The 22,445-nt window shown below is 47.5% G+C and overlaps 1 protein-coding gene across 4 annotated transcripts; it reads left to right on the top strand.

Annotated features, from left to right (window-relative positions):
- Positions 1-6: 6 nt before the first annotated feature.
- Positions 7-15,329, top strand: SMARCE1 (SWI/SNF related, matrix associated, actin dependent regulator of chromatin, subfamily e, member 1). 4 transcript variants are annotated; one of them, XM_018088427.2, is made up of 11 exons: positions 7-255; positions 407-457; positions 990-1,033; positions 3,896-4,000; positions 6,282-6,362; positions 7,483-7,614; positions 9,140-9,311; positions 11,333-11,505; positions 12,492-12,593; positions 13,085-13,295; positions 14,016-15,329. In XM_018088427.2, the coding sequence occupies exons 2-11, from the start codon at positions 451-453 to the stop codon at positions 14,225-14,227; spliced, it is 1,239 nt and encodes a 412-aa protein (XP_017943916.1). In that variant the 5' UTR covers positions 7-255; positions 407-450; the 3' UTR covers positions 14,228-15,329. The 4 variants fall into 4 exon arrangements, with proteins under 4 accessions (XP_017943916.1, XP_017943918.1, XP_017940109.1 ...); XM_018088429.2 differs by lacking the exon at positions 7,483-7,614; XM_018084620.2 differs by lacking the exon at positions 3,896-4,000 and having other exon boundaries at positions 14,016-14,227.
- The last annotated feature ends 7,116 nt before the right edge of the window (positions 15,330-22,445 follow it).

Genomic DNA, 22,445 nt, shown 5'->3' with positions numbered 1-22,445 from the left:
GCTGCCTGTGAGACCGCGGCTGCCGGGCTTGGTGGTTATTTATGTGCCCAGATACACGATTTGGTCGATTATGCATTAGTACCAGATTTCTGAAGGAGTCAGTGTAAAATAATGGGGCGTGTGTTTTTTATTCCTTAGTGGGGAAAAAAATATATTTGCTTAAAACCTTTAGTATGAAGATGATCTAAGCCTGCGTGTTCTTGCACAGCTGTTTAAGGCCGGATTCCTTGGAAAGTCCATTAGTTTTTCAAAGAGGTAACACCTAAGCTTATAAATGCCCTTTTGTCCTTATTCCAAAATTGGCGAATTCCTTGGGAATCAGTGGTAACGATAGTAATTGAAGCTTCAAAGATCTGGGGGAGCAGAGGCACAGCACTCACTGGCGTGATCTTCTTTTGTCTTGCAGAAGTACAAATATAATGTCAGGTGGCTGAAAATTTGACTATCAAAATGTCAAGTAAGTTTTTTTTTTTTTCAGATTTTTCTTCCTTTAACTTGATGAATTAAAGATCTGGTTCAGGCGAACCTGTTTGTGAGATAATCCCATTGTTCCTGGCATTATAAGGAAATATAGGAAGTGCAGAGATTCCTGACTAAACTCTTGGCCTTAAATCGTGCTGTGGCTGATTCCTGGCATATTGTTTTCATAGGAAATCCAGATATCACAGCTTCTAAATCCTGTTTGACTGCATTTTTGCTCTCCCTCCCTGTAATTAGTGTGCATATAAATGCACACACAGATTCTCCAGTCTTCTGCCTGAATAAAAGGCTGGGATTTAGAGCAAAGGGGGGCCTTCATTTTTTCTTTCTTTTCTTTCTCTTGTGTTGTTTTTCACTTTTCAGTGGCAAAATGCAAAGTCTTTCGGAGTAGAATTTCTGTCTTATTTTGGTAAATTGCTTTAAAAATGTTGGCCACAGCAGATGCCTTATAGAGAATTCGTTCAGATTTTCAAGAAAAAAAAAATGTGCTTACATTTCTATCTTAACAGAAAGGCCATCCTATGCCCCACCTCCCACCCCAGCTCCTGCAACCGTAAGTATAGTGATTTTTCTCATTAACACAGAGCCTTTAGTAACTTCCCAGAGCAATAATTATGGAGTTGCATCACCTTCCTGTATCAGAAACACAGCACTAATTAATGTGATATGAATTGCTTAAATTAATCTCATTCTTTTTTAAGCACTTTGTGAAAGAGGAGCTGAATAAATTTGTTTCACCTTTGAGGCTGGACCTTGCAGACACTGAATTTTCTGTGAGCAGTCACTTGTCTGAAATGATTCACAGGGGGTTGCAGCAGTGCTGGAGTAGTTAAGAGCCAACTGACATATTTAATTCTAAAACTTCCCACTGAGCCTGTGCCCAAATCATGGGTAGACAGTGCATTTTTTTTTTAATGTTTCTGTTGTCCTGAGCTGCATTTCAGTGGAATGTAGGAATATGCAAAATCCTGTTATATTGGGTCAGAGCAATGAAACTCCTGATGCCAGTCTTGCACTCCTTGAAATCGCTGGTATTTTGGAGTCTAGGACATGGGAAGTATTTTACTTTCTAATAAAGTGGTGTGGAATCACACTGAGGAAAACATGAATGGGAGCTTTGAGTCCTGTCCAGTGACATTCCTGGATGTACAGAGGTGCTGCAGTACCAGTGTGCTGTGGGCAGGGAACTCTTTGAAAGCAAAGGCTCCTCTTTGGTCACATTTCTGAATAGTTTGGATTTTATGATAAATCCTCTGTACAGAAGAATGAGCAAAGATGCTATAGTGATTTTTTTTTTAACTTAAGAAGATTGGAAAACTGTTACCCAACAGTGTGTCCTTGATCTCTGCAGGGTGAGAATTAGATGGAAAGTGATCCTTCAAATTTATTGTGCTGTACTTTGCAAGTAAAGAGGCTTGAAAATGGTATAGTGCATAGATACAAGTTATGTTTTCATAAATTCACACAAATAAAACTTGGTTTGCATAGTTTGCTCAGAGTTTTCATTTTGCACACAGCGAAATAGATCTGTGCCAGGGTTAGGAGGAACACGATGGACCCACCCTGAGCCCTGGATTCCTGCATGGGGAGCTGTGCACACACATGGGATTCCCTTGGGATGTAGCATGGATACAGATGTTAAACTGTTTATGTTTGCTGTGGTACAACCCTTCAGAAGGGGTGCATGAAACACCTGCAGCCAGTGATGTGCATTGCCTGTCTAACAAGCAGCTTTTCTTCTATTTATATTATATTTTATGCAGTCCTTCAGGTGATGGTCTGTGCTCTGTTAATGCAAGTCATAAAGCAGCCAAATAACCTTGCTTGTTCTTCCACAGCCAGTTCCAGGTGCTACAGTGAACAAAGTCCCAGTACTGTAGCTGAAATAAAAAGTCTCCATGTGTTGCAAGGTAGTTCCCTGGTAACATTTAAATCCTGTCTTGCAGAAATAAAGAATTAAGCAGACGGAGATTACAATTGTCACCTGGTTTTATTGAAGAGGTGTAGTTCAACATATTCAAAACCTGTTATGGTAATACAAAAAAACTACAGTAAAATGGTGTCTTATGAAGTAGTGAGTGTGTATGTCATGAGCCCCGGCATACAGATGAGCACATGGCAGCTGCTGTGACTGAGTTAAAAAGCTTGGCAATAATCTCTATTGAAGGCTGACTGTTAAAGGATAATTTTCCTCTGCACTTGTGTGTTAAGAAATAAAATCCTGCAGCGAGTCTGCCTTTACCTGAAACCTTCAGAGACATCATAGTCAGCTCCTAGGGCACTTTGTTCAGTGTCTGTGTGTGTCATACTTTGGTTCTTGGAGTCCTGAACCAATTTTTAGGATTTTTGTAACTGTGGTCTAGAACAGGTCTGGCCAGCAAATCCCAGGGAAAGACTGTAGGAATGTTTAATGGGGCTACTGGAGAGAGGGACACTGAGGGGATGGTGCTTAAATGTCTAAAAACACTCCAGGCTCTCATGAATCCTAATGGAGTGACAGGACCACGACAGTCAGGATTTAATCACGGTCACTGTTAAATAGCTGATCCATTTTTTCCAACAAAATTTGATTGGGAAGTGGGGGATAATGGAAAAAGGTAGAAATTTAAGCGAGGAGGGGAATACAGGGAACCCAGTGACACTTGAGTGTCCTTAGATTACTGAGAGAGGAAGGTAAAGAACTCAGAATTTTCTCTACATGACTGAGGTGAGAACAAATTGATCCACTTTCATGAATGAATGAAGAGGTATTGATTAACTTCTGAATTGTCTTGGATTGGGTGGTCTGTTCAGACTAGTCTGTAGTTTCTAACCTGTAGATCTTTTTGCAGAACTAGAGTTCCTCAGTCTGCCTTGTAACAGAGGGATGTCTCTGGGAATTGTCTTCAGCCACTGGCAGTGGTGCACAGATGGTGCTTTGAGAGATTTCCACCCCCCTCCACGTTTGTTGGGAAGGCAAAATGCTGGGAAGAAAATCAGGCAGGGATTTTCACTGGTGTAAATGTGGATACAGGGGGTTTCTGCCCCATCACTGGGTGCTGTGTCATCCTGGAACCTTCCCCCTTCGGATATGAGAGTCTTCTGAATTCCTTGGTGGCTTATGTTGGAAAATTTTATTAGCAATGAGCTGGATTTACGGAATGCTTGTTTAAATAAGTTACGCAGTTAATAGAAATAAAATCACCGACTTCAGACAGAAATTTGCAGTGACACATTTGCTTAAAAGTCCTGTTTCCTTACTAGGTTTGTACTGGAGTAAGTTGTGTGTGTTGGGAAGACACCGACTGCTACACCTCATTGCTTGTTTGAATTCTGGTTGCTTTTGCATGCCATATTGCAGTTCATTTTCATTTCTGTGTTTTCCTCGTTTGAGCTCATTTCTCATTCGTGTTTTTGTCTCATTTGTTTCCATCAGCAAATGCCCAGCACCCCAGGGTTTGTGGGATACAATCCATACAGCCATCTGGCCTACAACAACTACAGGCTGGGAGGGAACCCGGGCACCAACAGCCGGGTCACGGTAGGAGAATCAACTATTACATCCTCCAGCAAACACCAGGAATTGACCAGAAATGGCTTTAGGGTTAGGTTCTTCAGAGTCTTGGCTGCTGCCACTTCTTTATTAAAAAAAAAAACAACTTACTTCTGATTCTTATTCCCCACCCTCCCCCCCTTCCCCCTTCACTCTGAAACCTTTTGCAGGAAAAATGAGCTTCTACTCAGCAGGGAGAACTGGTGATGGTTTGTGGTGCAGAACTCCAAAAAAGACAGACTTTGTGGTCTTCAGTGACCACTGCATGCGTAGGGAAGAGTTCTGTAGCTGGGTACGAATTGTTGGAGGGAGGGAACTGCTCATTCTGCTGAGGTTCATTGGCACAAAAATAAGGAAGAGCGTTTTGCAAACTGGAGATCGTTGATAGTTGTTGCATCATCCTGTTGAGCCATATGAGGGGTACAAGCCTTTATTATTCTTTCCAGGCTTAGACTGGTAATAACTGCACAGTCCCAAGTTCAGTCATTATTTTTTCAACAAAAGTGTGGTGATAATAAAATAGAATCCTTTCAGCTCTTAAATGTGTCAGTGTGTGGGAAATGGATGTTACATTCATTTTTCATAGAGTAAACAAAGTGAGAAGGAGGCAAGTGATGAGGGAGGTGACAGCTTCATTTCAAACACGGATGAAGTGCTGAGAGTCAGATGGAGTTAGGAAACAAAAATAGACTGGGGAAATGTAACATTTTCATAACACAACAGAAATAGAGCAAATCCCTGATTTTTTTTTTTTTTTAATATCTCAAAACTTTAAGGTTTTTTTGATGTAAGATTTGTACCTTAAAACATCTGATCAGTTTGGAAAGTGATACGGAGATTTCTCAAGGACCAAATGCATGGTGCTTTCAATGAAGTGTACTCCTTTTATGCCTCTCATATAAACCTTCTTTCAAACTTCACATATGAAGTTCATTCTATTTGTTAAAGCATTTGCAGAAAGGACCTTCCCCTACAAGCTGGAATTGACTGAACGGACACTATTTCCTTACACAAGAATAAGTCAGGTTTTGTCTGAGAACTTCCATTGTTTCTGTATGTCACAAACATACACAGCCTGCTCTGCCATGCATATCCCAGTATATGGATGGTGTCTTTAAACCCCTCTTAATTTAAAAGCATTAAACAGTTTCCGTTAATGTTTTTCCAACCCATCTGTATGTGTATCTATGTATACATTTTGGTGATGCATATACCTCATGCACATTATTTATACACAGTTCTGTATGCATTGTTCATAGAGCTCCATAAATTCAGCAAAACAAAAAGACTGTCGGGGAGTTAAAATTTGAAAACTGAACGTTGAACACAGGCCTTCTGGGGCCACACACAAGTATTTGATCTATGGGCCACAGTCCTGAAAGGTCTTGAACCTTTTATATTTTTATTTAAATGCACCCACTTAATGTAACAGAACTCCTGGAAGTGCTGGAAGAGCGGAGGGTTTCAGACCCTGCAGTTGGCAGGGGCTGTGATGGCACTGCACTGTTCTAGGAGGAAACCCCGTGGGGTGTTCTGTGCACTGAGGGGACATGAGGGGAGGCAGCAGCTTTCCAGCAGCAGTTGGTGCTCAGTGTCCTTTTGTGTAGTGCCAGCAGTGCCTGACAGCGTCAAAGCCAAGGGAAGATAGAGCACAGGAGCATGTTACAGGCTAATTGGGACAATTAATTACAGCTTGGCTACAAGCAGAGCACACATTTGCAGTTCGGCTGCATAGGGTTGTTTTCTTTTTATCATACGAGTCTGTTAATTGGCTCCAAATTACCACTGACGAATTTTGCAGGCAACTGCTAAAATTATTTGGTACATCTCTAACTTAATGCTTTTAAACTTTCTCCATATCTTTTTTCACCTGTGCAGTAGCCACATTAAATTTATGGAAGCAGATAAAATAAATTGCTCACCAGAAGTGAGAAAAGCCAGCCTGCTGGGGTTGGTGTCTCCATGGCAGTTCCTAAGCTGTGCAGTTCAGTTTTAGGAACACGGAGCCCTTTTAGAGGCTTTATCTAGTTACTGCCCTGTAAACTCACAGAGAAAAGGGCAAACTCACATTGGAAATCACTGCTGTGAGGACCAGCTCTCTAGTTAGTCCCTGCTCACAGACTGGGTCATTCTTTTTTTTTGGTGGTGTTGTTTGCTTCTCGTGGTGGGGGTGTGTGAATGCACGAGAGCGAGTGTTTTCCGACACTAGAGCGTGTGGGAACTGTCCAGCAATCCCGTTAACGAATGGATTTATCCGGTTCTTTTATAGGCTTCCTCTGGTATTACCATTCCCAAGCCCCCCAAACCCCCAGACAAGCCCCTGATGCCCTACATGCGGTACAGCCGGAAGGTGGGTATTGCCGTGTCCGTCAGTAATAAAGTCAGTGTTCGTTTGTGCTAACAATTAATTGCTATGATCTTAGTTTCAGCTTCTAAACGTTGACTCCTAACAGCCTGCGCTCTCTTAAGGGGATGTAAAGTCCAGAGTCTGCCCTGCAGAACAAAGGCAGCAGTAGTCTGGTCACACAGTTGCCAATTTCTTGGGGGGAAAAATTGCTAAAATGCTAATTCCTACCACTGTCTGCTGACAAGGATCCACCCCGCCACATTCAGGAGTTCCTGTGACTTACTGACAGAACTTTTTTATATAAAGGAAGTATTCCTTGCGTTTTCTGGGCTTGGTGCAGTGCTGTAGCTGGACTGAAGAGTAGCAATGAGTGGACTTTGCATGTTCTCCTTCACCACCCTAGCCCGTGGCAACGTTCGCTTCGCTATTCTGTGAACTGTGTGACAGAAATAGGAGAGAGACTCTTGTGGAGTCTGGAGTCTGATGGGGCATGGGGAGGGCATGGCAGCCTGGCTGAAGCGGGTGAGCCAGAAGGAATTTCTTCCACTTCTGGTAAAGTATCTTTACCAGCCTGTCTGTCTTAGGCCAAAAAACATCAACACACACAAAAAAAAAAAAAAAAAAAAAAAAAAGTCAAGTGGTGCAGCAAGAAATTACACTGGCAGCTCTCCTTTTTTTTTTTTTTCCCTATAAAGTTAGAAACCTTTTTGGTGGAGTCAGAACTTGTTGGAACTCAGATTGATCAGCAAGACTGAAATGTTGTGAAATGTTACATTCTGATCTGAAAAGCTCAGTCTCTTTGTCATAATCTACTGCTGGATGTGTTTACTCAGTAGCATTTTTTTCCCTGAGATGCAGCGATGTGCATTTAAGAAGAGAATTGAGAGGGTTAAAGGCAATATTCCCATGAGACCAAAGCCACTCAGCAATTGCCTGGTTCAGTAGCTGGCTTCCTACTGACTTCCTGCCCCAGAAAATAATCCAGATAGTTTAGCCAGACTCATTCCTAACTTAATCCTGTTTTTCATGGTGATTCCAGAAAGAACACTGAGATGACAATATAAAATGTTTAATTTGGAAGTATTTAGATATCATTAGTAAAGCTCCAGCTGTTTCTGTTAAGGTCTGGGACCAAGTGAAGGCGTCCAATCCTGATTTGAAGTTATGGGAAATTGGCAAGATTATTGGAGGAATGTGGCGAGATCTCACTGATGAAGAGAAGCAAGAGTATTTGAATGAATATGAAGCTGAAAAGGTAAATGGAAGAAATCTGGGATGTTTATTACAGCTGATTCTTCTAGGAACTGGTCTGAGAAGAAAAATTCATCTTCCCCATGCAGGGGTGTTTGAGGCATTCACGAGAGCCCTGTATGTAACTTAAGTGGAAGTTTGTCCTGACACGTCTCTTAGATTTTTTTTTAAATAACTGTGCATCAACTGTGACTGGTCAGTTTTTAGACCTAATTCAAAATGAAGTATTTATAATTGAGTGTCGATTTTAACTGTTTAATGAATGGATTTGATTGTACAACATCAGTATTGAAAAGATTGTCTCAACACCAAAATCCTCTTTCAAAACTGGTGCTCTGCAACTACTGCTGTTCATAAGAGACTTCCAGTCACGTGGGGTTTGGTTTTCCTGGTGTAACCTGGTGGAACTCCACACTGTGGCATTAGTGTCTTGTTTCTTAATAGAAAATGCTACCACCTGTAGGGTTTTCTTGTGCTTTTGTTTTGGTTTTATTGATCTTAATGAGAAGAGATGACAGCTCCTCGTGTCTAGGTTGGTAAGTGCTGAGCACCTGTACAAGGCTGTTCTTGTGGTTCTCAGGTACAAAGGGGAGAACTGTCCAGCTGATGTGCTGTGTTTACACCTGGCAGGCATCTGGGGCTGTGGACACCTGGTCAAATCTCAGCTGGTTCTATTCCAAGGCAGTAGAGAAGTACTGCAAACTGGGTGCTCGTAGCTGAAAGAAAAAATGCAGGAATTCTATCTTTTACCTTGCTAATGCTGTTTAGATTGTAAGCTCCTTGGGGCAGGGGCCAGCTGGTTTCTATTTGTGCAGTGCCCAGGCAGGAGGATTCTGGTCCTCATCGTAAAGAAAACAAGACTTTTAGGTACCTTTAACAGTATCGTAGATTATATCTCCTTTTTCATTGGAAATACCTTAAATCACTATAAAAAAATCTTAAAAGTGAGATTAAAGAAAGCAATTCAAAGGGAGAAGGTATTTCAAAGAAGGTGAAGATAGTGCTGCCATCCTGCTGCAGAAGGAGACAGGAGTCTGGCTGCAGCTCTCTCTGTCATCCCAGTGCAGGGATGGGCCAAAGAATGGACAAATCGTAAGTGATTTTGAAAACTGGTTCATGACATGCTGGAATAAGGAAAGAGAAGAAATCAGAATCACAGATCTAGTTAGAACTCCAGAGAATTATTGAGAATGTTTTATGTTTGCTAATTATATCTTAACCAGAGCTTGATCATAAATGTCGATCACCCTTGTTCTGAGGTGTTTTGAATTTGCAATCTCAGAAAACAAAGCTGTTCTGAGACACTTTTGGGTTAGTAAAACTGAAACGGACCTAAAGGCCCAGCTGTGTTTTTAAAACACAAATGGACTGTGGAAGGAGTTCTAACTTGTAAAAGAGAAAGCCTGGGAGAACCTGGTCCCCGGTGTGTCAGGCAGACGAGCCGGGGCGGCCCCGTGTAGGGGCACGGTGGTGGTGTCGGGCCGGGGGTCGCCCGGCGGTGCCATCAAACCGTGTTGGTCACGTTTCAGATCGAGTACAACGAGTCCATGAAGGCCTACCACAACTCCCCTGCCTACCTGGCCTACATCAACGCCAAGAGCCGCGCCGAGGCCGCGCTGGAGGAGGAGAGCCGGCAGAGGCAGTCGCGCATGGAGAAGGGGGAGCCCTACATGAGCATCCAGCCCGCCGAGGACCCCGACGGTAAGCGGGGCGGGCTCAGTGCAGGACCAGCAGCAGAGAGACACAAAACCACCCCCACACACCTTCCCCAGCACCTCACATGGCTGCCTTTCTGTTCTGGTGCCTTTGATACCGATTATCGCATTTTACTCCGTGACAAAGCTGACTTTGTTCCCAAAAATAAGGTGGCACCCGTGGCAGAAGTTATTCCAGCCCTTCTTATTTAAGTGTGAAGTAATGCTTACAGTTCAAACCAAATCAGTCTGCTTACAGCTTTAGCCCATGCATTAGAAAAGGCTTAGCTGCCTGATTTAATCCAGCTTGGATGGAATGTTGTGCTTTTATTACCAGAAGCACATAAGTCTGACAGGCAGAGTTCAGGTGTGATTAAGAGCACCTGAACTTTCAATGTGTTCAGCAACTGTCATTTGAGATTGTTTAGGGAGTGAGGTGCCCTTGCTGCTGACAAGTTGATGAGAAAATTCTGAAAGTTTATTTGACTGCAAGGAAATGCACCCCACCCAGTGGGAAAAGTCAGCCTCACACACCTCATGGCTGCTTTTAAATTCATCACGAAATACTTGTTGAAACCTGAGGGTGAAAAATGTACTCAGTTACACCCTTTTTTTTTTTCCTTCCCCCTCGTAAAAGCACACCTCTGAGATAAACCTTATGGCAAACAGCACTTTCCCCTGTGTGAGGTAATTGCAACATTTAAGTAAATACATTTAGTGTTGGGCTGGCTGGAACTTGGGGACTTGAGATTCTGTTCTGTGCTGCCTGGACCAGGTGAACTTGGGCAGAACCAGCCATTATCTCTTTCTACTTTGTTTAAACAGATACCTCAATGAGAAACTGAACATAACACTTTGAAACAAAGGGGACAGAAACTTTGATTCAACTAGTTCTCTTCTCTGGTAGTACCTCCTGGCATGGTGTTAGGCTTCTCCTTAAAATTCCTGTGAATAGTCAGAAGGTCATCTCCATTAGGAATATTTGATGTAAAGTTAATTCAACTTCTGGACTTCCCTATGTGACATTGTTCTGGGATATAATTCATACTTGTTGCTGAATGGATTTCTCTTTAGAGAAATGCATTTACTAATAAATAGATAGAATAGAATAAATAAATAGAATACTGTTAATGCATTCCTCTGAATTTTCAGTGATGTGTAAACACGTGTCACTGCTTCATGCTTTCAGTCCTCAGTGTTTCAAAAAGTGAGTGGTTTTGATCTGTGCTACAAAGGTTGTTTACAGAGGAGTCACTGTCCTGCTTGCCTTTTGCTCTGGGTTTTGCTCTGCTAACGTGATTAGTCAGGGATGGTTCTTTTATTCGGTGTATTAATATCCCCCCTTACTGTGGAAATGTGGAAAGCAAGGCAGTCAGTAACTAGGTCAGTGCCAGTTCCAGCTGTGGGAGATGCGTGTGAAATGGGCTGTGAGAGCTGTGCCAGGGAAGTGCTGTCCCATTCCCTGGTGCTCCGTGTGTGTTCCTGTGCTCTCTGGGACGTGCCAACACCACGCTGGGGTTTCACTGAGCGGCAATGTGGGTACAGTGCCAGCCTCGGGGCTCCCTGTGGCACTGAAGCAGTTCCCTCCCTGTGGCACTGAAGCAGTTCCTTCCCTGTGTGGCACTGAAGCTGTTCCCTCCCTGTGGCACTGAAGCAGTTCCCTCCATGTGGCACTGAAGCAGTTCCCTCCATGTGGCACTGAAGCAGTTCCCTCCCTGTGGCACTGAAGCAGTTCCCTCCCTGTGGCACTGAAGCAGTTCCCTCCATGTGGCACTGCAGCAGTTCCCTCCCTGTGGCACTGAAGCAGTTCCCTCCATGTGGCACTGCAGCAGTTCCCTCCATGTGGCACTGCAGCAGTTCCCTCCCTGTGGCACTGAAGCAGTTCCCTCCATGTGGCACTGAAGCAGTTCCCTCCATGTGGCACTGCAGCAGTTCCCTCCATGTGGCACTGAAGCAGTTCCCTCCATGTGGCACTGAAGCAGTTCCCTCCATGTGGCACTGAAGCAGTTCCCCCCGGCTCTGTTGCAGACTACGACGATGGGTTCTCCATGAAGCACACGGCCACGGCGCGGTTCCAGCGCAACCACCGGCTCATCAGCGAGATCCTCAGCGAGAGCGTGGTGCCCGACGTCCGCTCCGTGGTCACCACGGCCAGGATGCAAGTCCTGAAACGCCAGGTTCAGTCCTTAATGGTTCATCAGGTAAAGAGAAAGGACGTGGATGCAGCTAAAACCTGATGGTGCTGGGCTGGACTCCAGGTCTCGGATCATTTGATCGCTTACATGACTGTTCTTGCTGGGTGTCATGTTCTCTGCACTCCAAGAGCTAATCCCTAGGTTTGCTTGGGAGCTGCAGGATGTGAGACTTCACCACCTGGGCTGTTTTGTTACTGAGGATCACGTTAAACTGCACTTTGTTCTGTAGGATACCCTAGGTATTAACTCCATAGCTTTACATTATGACATACAGCCCTCTGTATTATTACAGCAAAAGTCTGCTGGGTAATAGGTGGAGTTGTGATTTCAGGTACCTGACAACTCATTACCTTGTTTGTAACGATTTCTTTTTGCAGTAAATTGTCCCTATTGTAACATTTCTGATTGAAAGTTAAACTCGTACAAGGAAATCTGGTGAGGTCACACCTACATGTTTCACCCAGCTTTGACTGGGCACATGCCTGTATTTTCCAAACACTCATGTTACCAAAAGAACCCTGTCAGCATGGTCAGTGTGAGTGTGGGTGAAGAGAGACGAGGATTAGATAGAGATGTGTTGGGGTTTTTAATTAACAGATTATTTGGAGGGTGGAGGGGGTGGTTTCCCTTCTTTCCTTTGAATTGTGGTCTGTGTTATGAGAATGTAATTGATGTGGGAGTGTGTCTCTACCTGTGGGCTGTGTATATCCAGACCTGAGGGGTGCAGAACAGGAAAGAAAATGTGCACATTTGATGCTGGAAGCTTCATTTACAATATGCCTCATGTGCTGCATGGGCCCATTTACTGTTCATACTTTTCAGTATGAACTTCTGAGCTGTCGGCTGTCAGATCAAGGCAGGCAGAAGGATGTTTATGTACTAGAGCAATATTTAAAAATAAACCCATACAAATATTTTTGTGCACAGCTGTAGCTTTACCCAGTTCTCAGGCGTCTGCCCAGTGAAGTTCTTACCATTTATTTCACTTCCAGCGTAAACTCGAAGCTGAGCTGCTGCAAATTGAGGAGCGTCACCAGGAGAAGAAGAGGAAGTTTTTGGAAAGCACAGAGTCCTTCAACAACGAGCTTAAAAGGGTACGATTCACTTTCCTTCACTTACTCTGAGGAAGCTGCTGGTTCCCCTCTGGTACAAGTGCGTCAGTCCTGTGTTTAGTTGTGTGCAAGGGCCCAGCTGCTGAGGCAGTGCCCTGGGGTGGGTGGTACAAAGCACAGGACGATTTCCTGCTCCTTCAGTGACCTTTAGTGGTGACATGGGGCCAGCACAGTTTAAGAGTTCCTCCAGGCTGGGCCTGAGAAGGAGCACCTGAAGGAAGGTGAAGCCGCTGTGGAGGACACACTCTTCTCCTTGGCTGTGTTCAAATACAAGCTCTACGTTGTTTATTTATCCCCTGCCCCTTTATTTTTGTTAATATGCCTGTATCTCCCTAGTGACTGAAGATTTTCATATAACCTTCATCAAATCAATCTGCACACAGAAACACTGAACTCATCACTGGGGCTTCCTGATGTTTTGTATTTCAGCCTGAGGTAGTAAAAGAGCTTTCGTCTTTTTTTTTAACTGCTAGTTATGCAGCCTGAAGGTGGAAGTGGATATGGAAAAAATTGCAGCTGAGATTGCCCAGGCTGAGGAACAGGCTCGCAAGAGGCAGGAGGAAAGGGAAAAGGAAGCAGCTGAGCAAGCCGAGCGCAGTCAGAACAACCTGGCAGCTGAGGAGGAGCAGGCAGCCAGCAAGGGGGAGGAGAAGAAGGAAGAGGAGAGCACTCCGATGGAGACAGGTAACTGCACCTGAACACCTGCTGGGGAATCCTACCAGGATCTCAGAGGGTCCCTGAGGAGGCTCAGCTCAGCCAGAACAGTTCACTGTGTCCTGGTGAACACAGGCGTTTGCTTTCTTACTCAGTTACTCAGTTTAGGAGGGGAGGGGATAAGAACACAGAGCCCCCTGCCATGCTTTGTGTGTGATGTACCCAAGGGAAAAAAATGCTCTCTAAACCAAAGTTAGCCATTGGTTTACTGGGAGCAACTGGGATTGTCTTCTTGTCCCAGTATCCGTGTCTAGCAAGGAGGATGGAACAGCTGCTCTCAGGTAGATTTTCCAGCTGCTTTGTGCTCTGGGCAATGGCAGTAGGAAATGCTGCTGGATTCAGGGGTCTCAGTGGCTGGTACCTCTGTGAGTCACTGCTGCAACAGCAGGGGCATAAGGAAAGGGGACCAAGGAGTTTGAATTCCAGTGTTTCTGGAATTCTTGTTTAACAAGGCACATGGCTTTCCTGTGGCTGGAATTCTGAGGTCAGGCAGCTGTGGGTGACATCAGGATGCTGTGGCAGGACCACGTGCATCCTCAGCGCTGAGGTCCCTCAGCTGTGCCTGTCCCTGCACGTTCCAAGTGGCATAACTGCTGTGGAGCACTCGGATTTATTGCAGCTAAATCCTAATTGCACAACCCAAACAGACGCACTGGCACGTGGGTGACACTGAGAAATGTGTTGTTCCAGAGGAGCCTCACGCGGAGGAGAGCGCGGAGAACCAGCAGAACGGTGAGGAGGGGACCTCCACCCCCGAGGACAAGGAGAGCGGGCAGGAGGGCGTGGACAGCACGGCCGAGGAGGGGACCAGCGACAGCAACACGGGCTCGGAGAGCAACAGCGCGACCGTGGAGGAGCCGCCCGCAGACCCCACGGCCGAGGAGGGCGACAAGAAGGAATAACCACTGTGTCTGTCATGAAGTACTGTGTGATCTCAGAACGTGCTCCGCGGCTGTTGTACCTTCCCTGCCTCTGTCACTTGTCTCCAAAGGATCCCCGGGGGTTGATGGCACGTCAGGTTAGCAGTGTAGCGATGTGAGGGGCCCTGTGGAGGTACAGGGTGTCCTGCAGCAGGCAGAAAAGGAACCTCATGTGTCTAGGCACGGCTGTTGCAGCGTGGAGAGGGGCTTATATCACTTGGAATTCTTCCCTAGAAAGACAGATTTGGGTTTAGTTTTGGCTTTAGGTGAGAAATCAGGCCTTCTCTCTTCCTTCTCCTTCCACAGCCGCAGTGACTGGCAGTTTTTCCAAAGGCCCTTCCTGTCCCTGTGTGGCAGCAGTGAGCTGCAGGTGTGTCTCACCCAGGCTGCAGCCCTGACTTGTCTGCACGACTGAGGCATTTAAAGCTGATGTTACTTTGGAGCAAAGGCCTGATGTCACCTGGAGCCTCTCCTCATCCAGCAGTCCGCTGTGTCCCACCGCAAGTTCTGCTGCAGCTGCCCTGGTCTTTACTTTGAAAGAAGGCTTTCAGTCCTCAGGAGCAGCTCTGGAATGAGGCTGAAAGGTGGGGTTTAGGGGTTTTTCGGTGTAACTTAGTTGTTTTTCTAGAGGAGCTGCTCTACAGTGATGGAAACTTGCTCGTGGTCTGCGTGCAGCGTGTCAGGAGATCCAGCTCCAAAGGACTCAGTGTAGTCTTGCAGTAAATGACACATCTTCAGGGATTTTTTCCTGTGGTGCAGGATTCCTTTCAGCAAGCCTTTGCTTTTCTTTACCAATTAACTCCTTTTTTTGCTACCAAGAGACCCTGGTGTGGCCTCAGCCAGAGCCCTGGCACAGTACAGAGCAGGAGAGCGTTTAAACACGCACATGTTCTCTGAGCAGACAGTCACTGATACGGCACAAATGGTAAAAAATAGTAGTTTTGCTTGTCATGAGCTTTCAGAACCTCTGGGAACTACAAGAAAAGGCCACAATTTGCCCTATATAAGCAAAAGCCCTAAAAAAAAAAAAAAAATATATTTAATTGCAACAAAAGCTCCAGGCAACTTTTGACTTTACAACTGAGAGAACACGTGATGCTTCAATGAATTGATGTGTTTTTTTCAGAGCAGTGGGTCTATGAGATGGTGTTTTTTAAATCCTTTTGGTCTTTTTTTTTAAATGGTCTAAAAATAATAAAATTCAACGTTTGTTTTTTTTTTAAAACTCACAGTGGTCTGTTCTTGTCTTTTAAGGTAATGCCAGTGTTTGGTTCAGAGCTTTCATCATCTGTTCTCCATCTCAAGCCAGAGGAGAATAAACACATGGGATTTGATTTCTTACAGATACCAGCTGCTGCCTGGACTGGGGGCCGACCCCCACAGGGCTCAGGTGAGACTCCACACCTGAGGTGCTGCAAACCCTTGTTGTGCAACAGCTTTTATCTGCAGCAGCCCTGGGTTCTGCAGGCGGTGGGGGGGGGGAGGTGCTTTTCATCTGCTCCAAATTCCCAAGGTGTATGTAAATAACTCATTATTGGCAAAGACGGGCGTGTGCAGCTCAGGGTGTGTCCCTGGGGGAGTGGAGTAGGTGTCATCTTCAGGGGTGAAATAACTTCTCTGAGCACATGAGAACCTGAACAAACGCCCGTGGGCAGTGTTGGAGCACTGGCCAGCCCTGTGGTGCCTGGCAGAGGTGCCCACAAGGGACTAGAGCATCAGGGACCTGGTGCAGGAGAGGGACCGGCCTCGGCAGAAACCCGGCTCCTCTGCTGTGCTCCTGCACCAGCCCTGCCTCAGAGCAGCCACCTGGAGCTCTGATGGCCCCTGTGCCTACCTGCAGGTCCTCAGCAGGGCCAGGAACTCTCCCAGGAGGAAGAGGCCTCATGCTTTGCTGCTGGGCTCACTGGAGGAGCTCTTTCCTGGGCGCTCTGTCTGGCCGGTGGGTGGGCGCAGCCGTCCCACACAGGGTACTGAGGGCTGGCCAGTCCCTCACACCCCAGGGGACTGGCAGGGAAGCAAAGAGGCAAACCCAAACCCCTGCATCTTGCAAGGGAGTTGTTTTCTTCGGTTTGCTTTTCTCTTCAAGAAAAACCAGGGGTTTCCAAGTCCGAGTCGGGCGTTGTGACCTCTGACACCAGCACGGTGCTGCTGCTGGTTTGTTCTGCAGGAGGAGGTTGAGCCTGTGTTGGGTTGTTCTCAGAAATATGCTTTTATCTCACCACAAAAACACGCTCGGTAAAAGTTATTAAGATGCCTGGGTTAAAAAAAGAACCGTTCTCAAAGGGGTTTGGAGTTGGGGGTTTTTTTGCGTTAATGTAATAATTAGATTTTATCGCCCCAAAACCCTTCTGACCTACAAAGCTGGAATACAGTAACGGGTACAGGGCCCAAAGGGTAAATGTTGAGAGGGATTTAGATGTTAAAATATAAACCAGGTGCCTTGTGAGGTTGTTCAGAAGCAATTCACCAGGAGAAGTGAACCCAGATGCTGGGCCTCCAAGAGCTTCACGCACCCAAATCCCTTCCAAACCCCTCACCTACATGTTGGGCTGAGCTTGGCTTCCCGAGAAAGACAAAAGTCTCGTGTTTGTGCAGCAGCTGAACTTTCAGGGGAGAAAAAAAGGCTTCTGGAGAAACCAAACAAAAAAAAAAAGGTAAAACGATCACTTGTGTATCACCCGGACAAGTCTTGCCAAGCTGCTCTGCCTGGAGCCAAACGAGCTGCAGACACTGCTTACAGAGAGGATTATGCTGGTGACAGAAGGAAATAAAACAGATTAATGGAGCTTTACAGGGATGAAATATCAGAGCCAACCTGAACACTGGCACAGAGGGGTGGCTGGGGCAGCCTGTGTGTCGGAATCGGAGCCCATTCAGAGTGTTGTGCTCGTGCAGCTCAGGGCAGGAGTGGAGACACCTCGTCCTCTGCACCTCGGGGGCCTCAGGGGAGCAGGTCCAGAGCCCCTGAGAGGGAGGAGGTGTGGGTGGAGAGTATGTGTGGAGCAGGGTCGGACCCCTGCTCTGCTCAGGCCTTTGCCGAGGTCCCTCCTCTGTCCCGGGATGTTTTCCCATTTCCCACCAGCTCCAAGTGCAGCCTCTGTACCTGCCCCATCCCGAGGAACCAGGGATGGTTTATTTCTCCTTCCCCCAGGTTTTGCCCTGAACCCCCAGCCAGGCAGGCCTTGCCGTTTATTTTTTTTTTTAGAAAGCTACTTTTTAATTCAATTTATCAAGAGCTACAAACAAACGTTCCACTGGCCACCAATCCAACCCCTCGTTGCCGCCACCTCCGCTCCCCCAGCGCTGTCCTTGCTCCTGTGCTGACCTCCCTTCATTCTCTTAACTGACAAGCATTCCCAGCAGTCCCAGCTGTCAAAATATTGAGGAAAAAAACCCCTCACAGCCGACTGGAGATGGAAGTGGTGCAGACTGTGTGCTGGCAGAGGTGTGTGAGCCGGAGCAGGCGCTGCCACCAGGAGTCCCCATTCACCTGCCCAGAGAGGGACTGTCCTACCCTGGGCTGTGAGCTGTGAGTAGCTCTTACTCTTTCCTCGTACAGCATCACCAGTGCCCGTCAGCAGCAGCAGCAGTTGTGGCAGCACGTGCTCTGTGTGACTGCTCAGGGCTCGAAACAACACAACCATCCCAGCTCTGAGTTCAGCTCCCCCCACCCTGCAAGCTGCTGGTTGTGCTCTCCAGGCGCCTGGATGCAAAGCGGGGGGGGTTCAGTTACAGCAGGGAGACAGGAGGGCTGGAATTCCACGTGGTTTTCCAGGCAGGCACCAGTTCCATCCCGGGCCGTTGCAGCCAGGACTGGTTGTGCCTTCACCGAGCTGCAACACCCGGCCAAGGCTTTGAACGCTCAGTCCAGGGCTTGGATCCCTGGGTGTGAAATCCCCCCTGTGTTTGCAGGGTGTTACTGACTGGCAAACTCTCCCAGGGGGATCTGATGACCAAATGGGATCAGGCACTTGGCTTTTAGAGCCTGGATCCTGCTTCGGGCCTGTCTCACTGTTTGTGCTCTCAGTTCCCTTCGCTTTGACGTTTCTTTTTCCACAGCCTTCGAGGGGTTTTTTGAAGTGGTTTTGCACATATCAGACTGGTGTCTTATTTTGTTGTAAGTCATCACGTACAGCTTCACTTGTGACTTCCAGAAGTCAGTAATTTCTGTCAACAACCAGTTTCAATTTGCTTTGTTCCCTCGATTCTGTTAAAAAGGCGAGAAAAAGCCATTTGAGTTCTGGCACCAGTTTCAGGGGTGGGGGGGGAGAAGCCAAACCAGAAAGAGTGGCAGTAACAACAACAAAAATCTTTTTCTAATTACTATTTTTCAATTCCAGGGATGAGAAATTCTATATCCATGACAGAGAGGGCTGGATGAGCTTTGCCTGGAGCAACCACTGGTGGGATTATTCTTTGTTTCTATACCCAGTTTTCTTCCAAAGACAGCAGTGGATTGGTGCTGAACCTTCCACCTTTTGAATAACACAGCTCACAGGAAGGATGTTTGCTGGATGGTCAGGGACACTTCAACCCTCAATTATTTTTAGGGACCATAATGCTTTATCTCCCTAATCAGGATCTCTTCAGCTCCCTAAGATTCACTAGTGTTTGATACCCTGTGGGAATTCCCAGCAGTTTGCCCACTTCTGTGGGAAGGCTTAAACCCTCTCTAGACACAACTGGTGCTCGTGTGCCCCCCCTGCCATAGTTCTGTGAAGAAATTCCTCCTGATGTCCATGCTTTAGTGCAGGGCAGATGCCAACTTGGTAAATCTCTCTTTTTTTTCCCTCAAAAAAAGAGCTGGAGAGCAAGGCCATCACCTGATACGTGATGCGGGCACGAGGCGGGTGAGTTCCCGGTGACACCGGCTGTGCCCTTCCCTGCTGTGGGGACCACTGTGGGTAGCTGCACACCCCCATCAGAGCTGGCACTGCACAGATTGCTTCCTCCCCCCGGGGGATAAGGATCTGTTAATAACCTCGTGGTGAGATCACAATCATGAGACAGTTTGTCAGGGCATCCCCTGCGCCCGCTCGAAGAACTCCGCTGGGCGAGGAATCCCAGCTCCGTGCCCCGCTGAAGGTCAGGAATTTACTCCACAATTTCACTTCTGCTATTTCTGTTTGTTCAGGAACGATGACATCAGATGCCCCCTCAGAGCAACCCCCGTGACTTCCACCACAAACCCCCCGGGGTGCCCCAGACATCAGAGAGGGGGGTCTGGGCAGGAGCAGAGCCAGAGCTGGGAGATCCTGAGTACCCCGGGCTGGCATTGCTGGGCAGAGGGAGCAGCAGGGCAGACGTCAGGGCCCCTCCTTGACGTCAGCACAGGGATGCAACTGGGAAGTGCAGCTGGGAAAGGTTCACCCTGCACTCACCAGTGCTTCTGTCTGGGCATCTCTGGCTTCCTCCAGCGAAGGGGATGAAGGGGATGAACCTTCCCATGGCTCAGAACAGGGGGAGGGAGCCAGAGTTTCCATCTCAATTCACCTAAAGGAAAATTAGTGGAAAATACCAGAAAGTTTTGAATCCAGGGTATAAGAACACTCCGTGTTGTGCTTTTCTCAGACCAAATTCCACCTCCTGAGGCAGAGCCCCGAGTTTTGCTTTCCAAGGTCCCCCAGCCCGTGTGTGCTGTCCAGGAACCATCTCCTGCAGCACCGGGATCCTTCCTGCCTCGGGATGTCCATGAGTTAGGACAGCCTGCAGGAATCCCAGCTTTACACACAGCCCATGGATGTGAGACACAGCACTCGACTCCCTTATGATATTCCATGGCTGAGTGAGCCAGTTTAACGTCAGAGCAACTCAAGATTACACAGCTCACTTCGATTCTAACTTGATGTTTCAATTCAAGTGGAACAAGCCTGAACTGAACCGAAATCTCTCTTTCTGAGCAACTTCCTGTGGAATTTATCAGGAAATGCATTTTCGTTGAGAAGTTGATTGATGAACCTGAGGCTTGAGCAGCAGGTTTGAATCACTGACTTCCACTCTTCTGGCACTGCAGGGTCCCCACAGAGGGACCCAGGGACTGGAAATACCTGGTAACTTGATTCTCCTTATATGGTTAATTAACTTTTTATATAGTTAATTAACTCTGGGGTAACAAATGGGTTCTAGTGACACAGCAGTGTGGCTTTCCTGGGCACGGCTCAGGCCTGGCACTGTTGGAGTTCGGTGTGTTTGCTCCCACAGGATCACAGTTTTGTGAAAAGCTGCTCACGGGGCACCCGGGTTCAGGGAATGTGTCAAAGAGATGGAATCACTGAGGCATGAAATAGGCTGGAAATATACACAATTGAATTAAGCAAAGCTTTAATAACTGTTCTGAGAACTCCCTGGGGATAAAACGTGACCGTAAAGAAATTCAGTGTCACACACAGAGAGCAAATTGTTTATTTTAAATATTCCCATTCTTTTTAAGAAAAACAATTTGCTTGAATGGGCTCTGGCAACACAGAACTTGGCATCTATCAAAGCTCTGAAGATGAAGATTGGGACCATGTGCAGAAAACAAACTGCAAACCACCTGCCTGCGTCCCCTCCTTGTCTTTGGCTTCAGACCTGGGGATGGATCCACCAGGACACTGCCAGCTGCCTCTCCCTGGAGCAGAGGGGACACAGAGCACGCCGAGGGGCCCGTGCCCCTCTCTGCACACCCCCCCCTCCCCAGGCAGTGCCGTGACCGTGTGTGAATCCTTCACACCCCCGTTACACCCCCTGATTCTGGGTATTCTGCCCGTACCCGAGGGAAGTCTTTTCATCTCTGGTCCTCCTTGGGGGAAGTGGTTACGAGATAAAGCTCTCGAGGCACCGTACCTGCCCGGGTACCTGGTGAGCAGAGGCAAACAGAGCAATAAATAGCTGCAGAGATGGGAACAGCACCCGCTGACCGAGATAAGTGCCAGGCGAGGTGCGGGGGCACCGGGGCAGGGCACAGAGCACGCCAGGGGAAGAGAGGGTCACGTTGGGTGAGCAGGGAAAAACCCCCACGGTCCTCAAGCACCCTGCCCTGAGCACCCCAGAACGGGCTCAGAACCACAGCAGCACTGGCCCACTGAGAGAGAAACACTGGGAAGGATTTTAAGTGACAGCTGGGCTGTCACCACGTCTAAGGATGGTCTGAAGCTGGATCTGGGTCTTTACACAGGACCCAAGACCATCCACAGGACCCTCAAGACTATCCTCAACTTCAGATATATTTAACTGGGGCTGGGATTCCATCCTGTGATGCTCTGTTTTTCCACCTGGCTGCAGTAACAGCACTGGCACAGTGTGAGAGGATGGACAGGACGTGATGCCAAAGGCAGTACTTCTAAGTGACCCTGGCCTGGGAGGAAACTGAGTTTATGAGGAGCTGGAGATGTTTCTGCCTGTTAGAGAGGTCTGTTCCAAGAGCAGGACCCCCCTTGGACACCCACCAAACAAAAGCCACTGATTTGCCTTGGGGGAAGGAGTGGGACTTCCAAAGTGCAGAAGATTTGGGGAAGATGGTGCAGATGGGAGCACAAAAATACCCAAAAGCAGAAAGAGGGGAAGTCACTGAGCTGCTGACAGTGTCGTGAGGGAGAAGGGTGAAGGGCTGGTGGCCACGGGCAGTCCTGTGCACTGAGCCTTTTCATCCTGAACACCCTTCCCAGAACGGGTCTGGCAGGTGGGATGGATCCTCCCCATTTCCTCCAGCACTGGGCTCTGTGGGTGCTCCACAGATGAAGCAGGACCTGCTGCAGAGGGGAGGTGAGAAGGAGCCTCCTTCCCCTGGTTCCCTCACTGCAGACCATTTCTCATGTGTTGGGGCAGAAGCAGAGCCCACCTCACACCCTGTGTGGCAGTGACAGCCCTGGGTGTGTGGGACCTGCCGAGGCAGCACCACACGGCTCTGAGCACGTGAGGAGGAGAAGGAGGAGGAGGAGGAGGAAGGGGAGGAGGGTCTGCTGAATGTCAGTGACACCAGGGTGCCTGGTGTCACCGGGCTCCTCGCAGGGGGCAGGAAGTATAAAAGCAGAGTTCCCCGAGGAGGGTCTCTGGCAGCAGCTGGAGCTTGTGATGCTCTCACTGACACCGTGACCAGATTCCTGCTGGAACCACACCATGGTTGGGGGTGAGTACCTGGGCTGCAGCCTCTGGCTGTGTCTTCAGCTTTATTGATGGTGCTCGAACTCCTGCCCTGTGACACGGGAGTGGGACGCTTCTA

This window comes from Manacus vitellinus, unplaced genomic scaffold, assembly GCF_001715985.3.
Source record: "Manacus vitellinus isolate BGI_N305 unplaced genomic scaffold, ASM171598v3 scaffold_72_pilon, whole genome shotgun sequence".
NCBI classification, from domain to species: domain Eukaryota; kingdom Metazoa; phylum Chordata; class Aves; order Passeriformes; family Pipridae; genus Manacus; species Manacus vitellinus.
Note: the sequence above shows the minus strand (reverse complement) of the source record. Positions and strands in the feature narration are given on the sequence as shown.

What these genes read in the sequence shown, in the direction of transcription:
- SMARCE1 (XM_018088427.2), top strand. An exon ending in GCACCAACAGCCGGGTCACG is followed by an intron (nt 4,001 to 6,281) that starts GTAGGAGAATCA and finishes GTTCTTTTATAG; the next exon opens with GCTTCCTCTGGTATTACCAT. An exon ending in AGTCCTTAATGGTTCATCAG is followed by an intron (nt 11,506 to 12,491) that starts GTAAAGAGAAAG and finishes TTTCACTTCCAG; the next exon opens with CGTAAACTCGAAGCTGAGCT.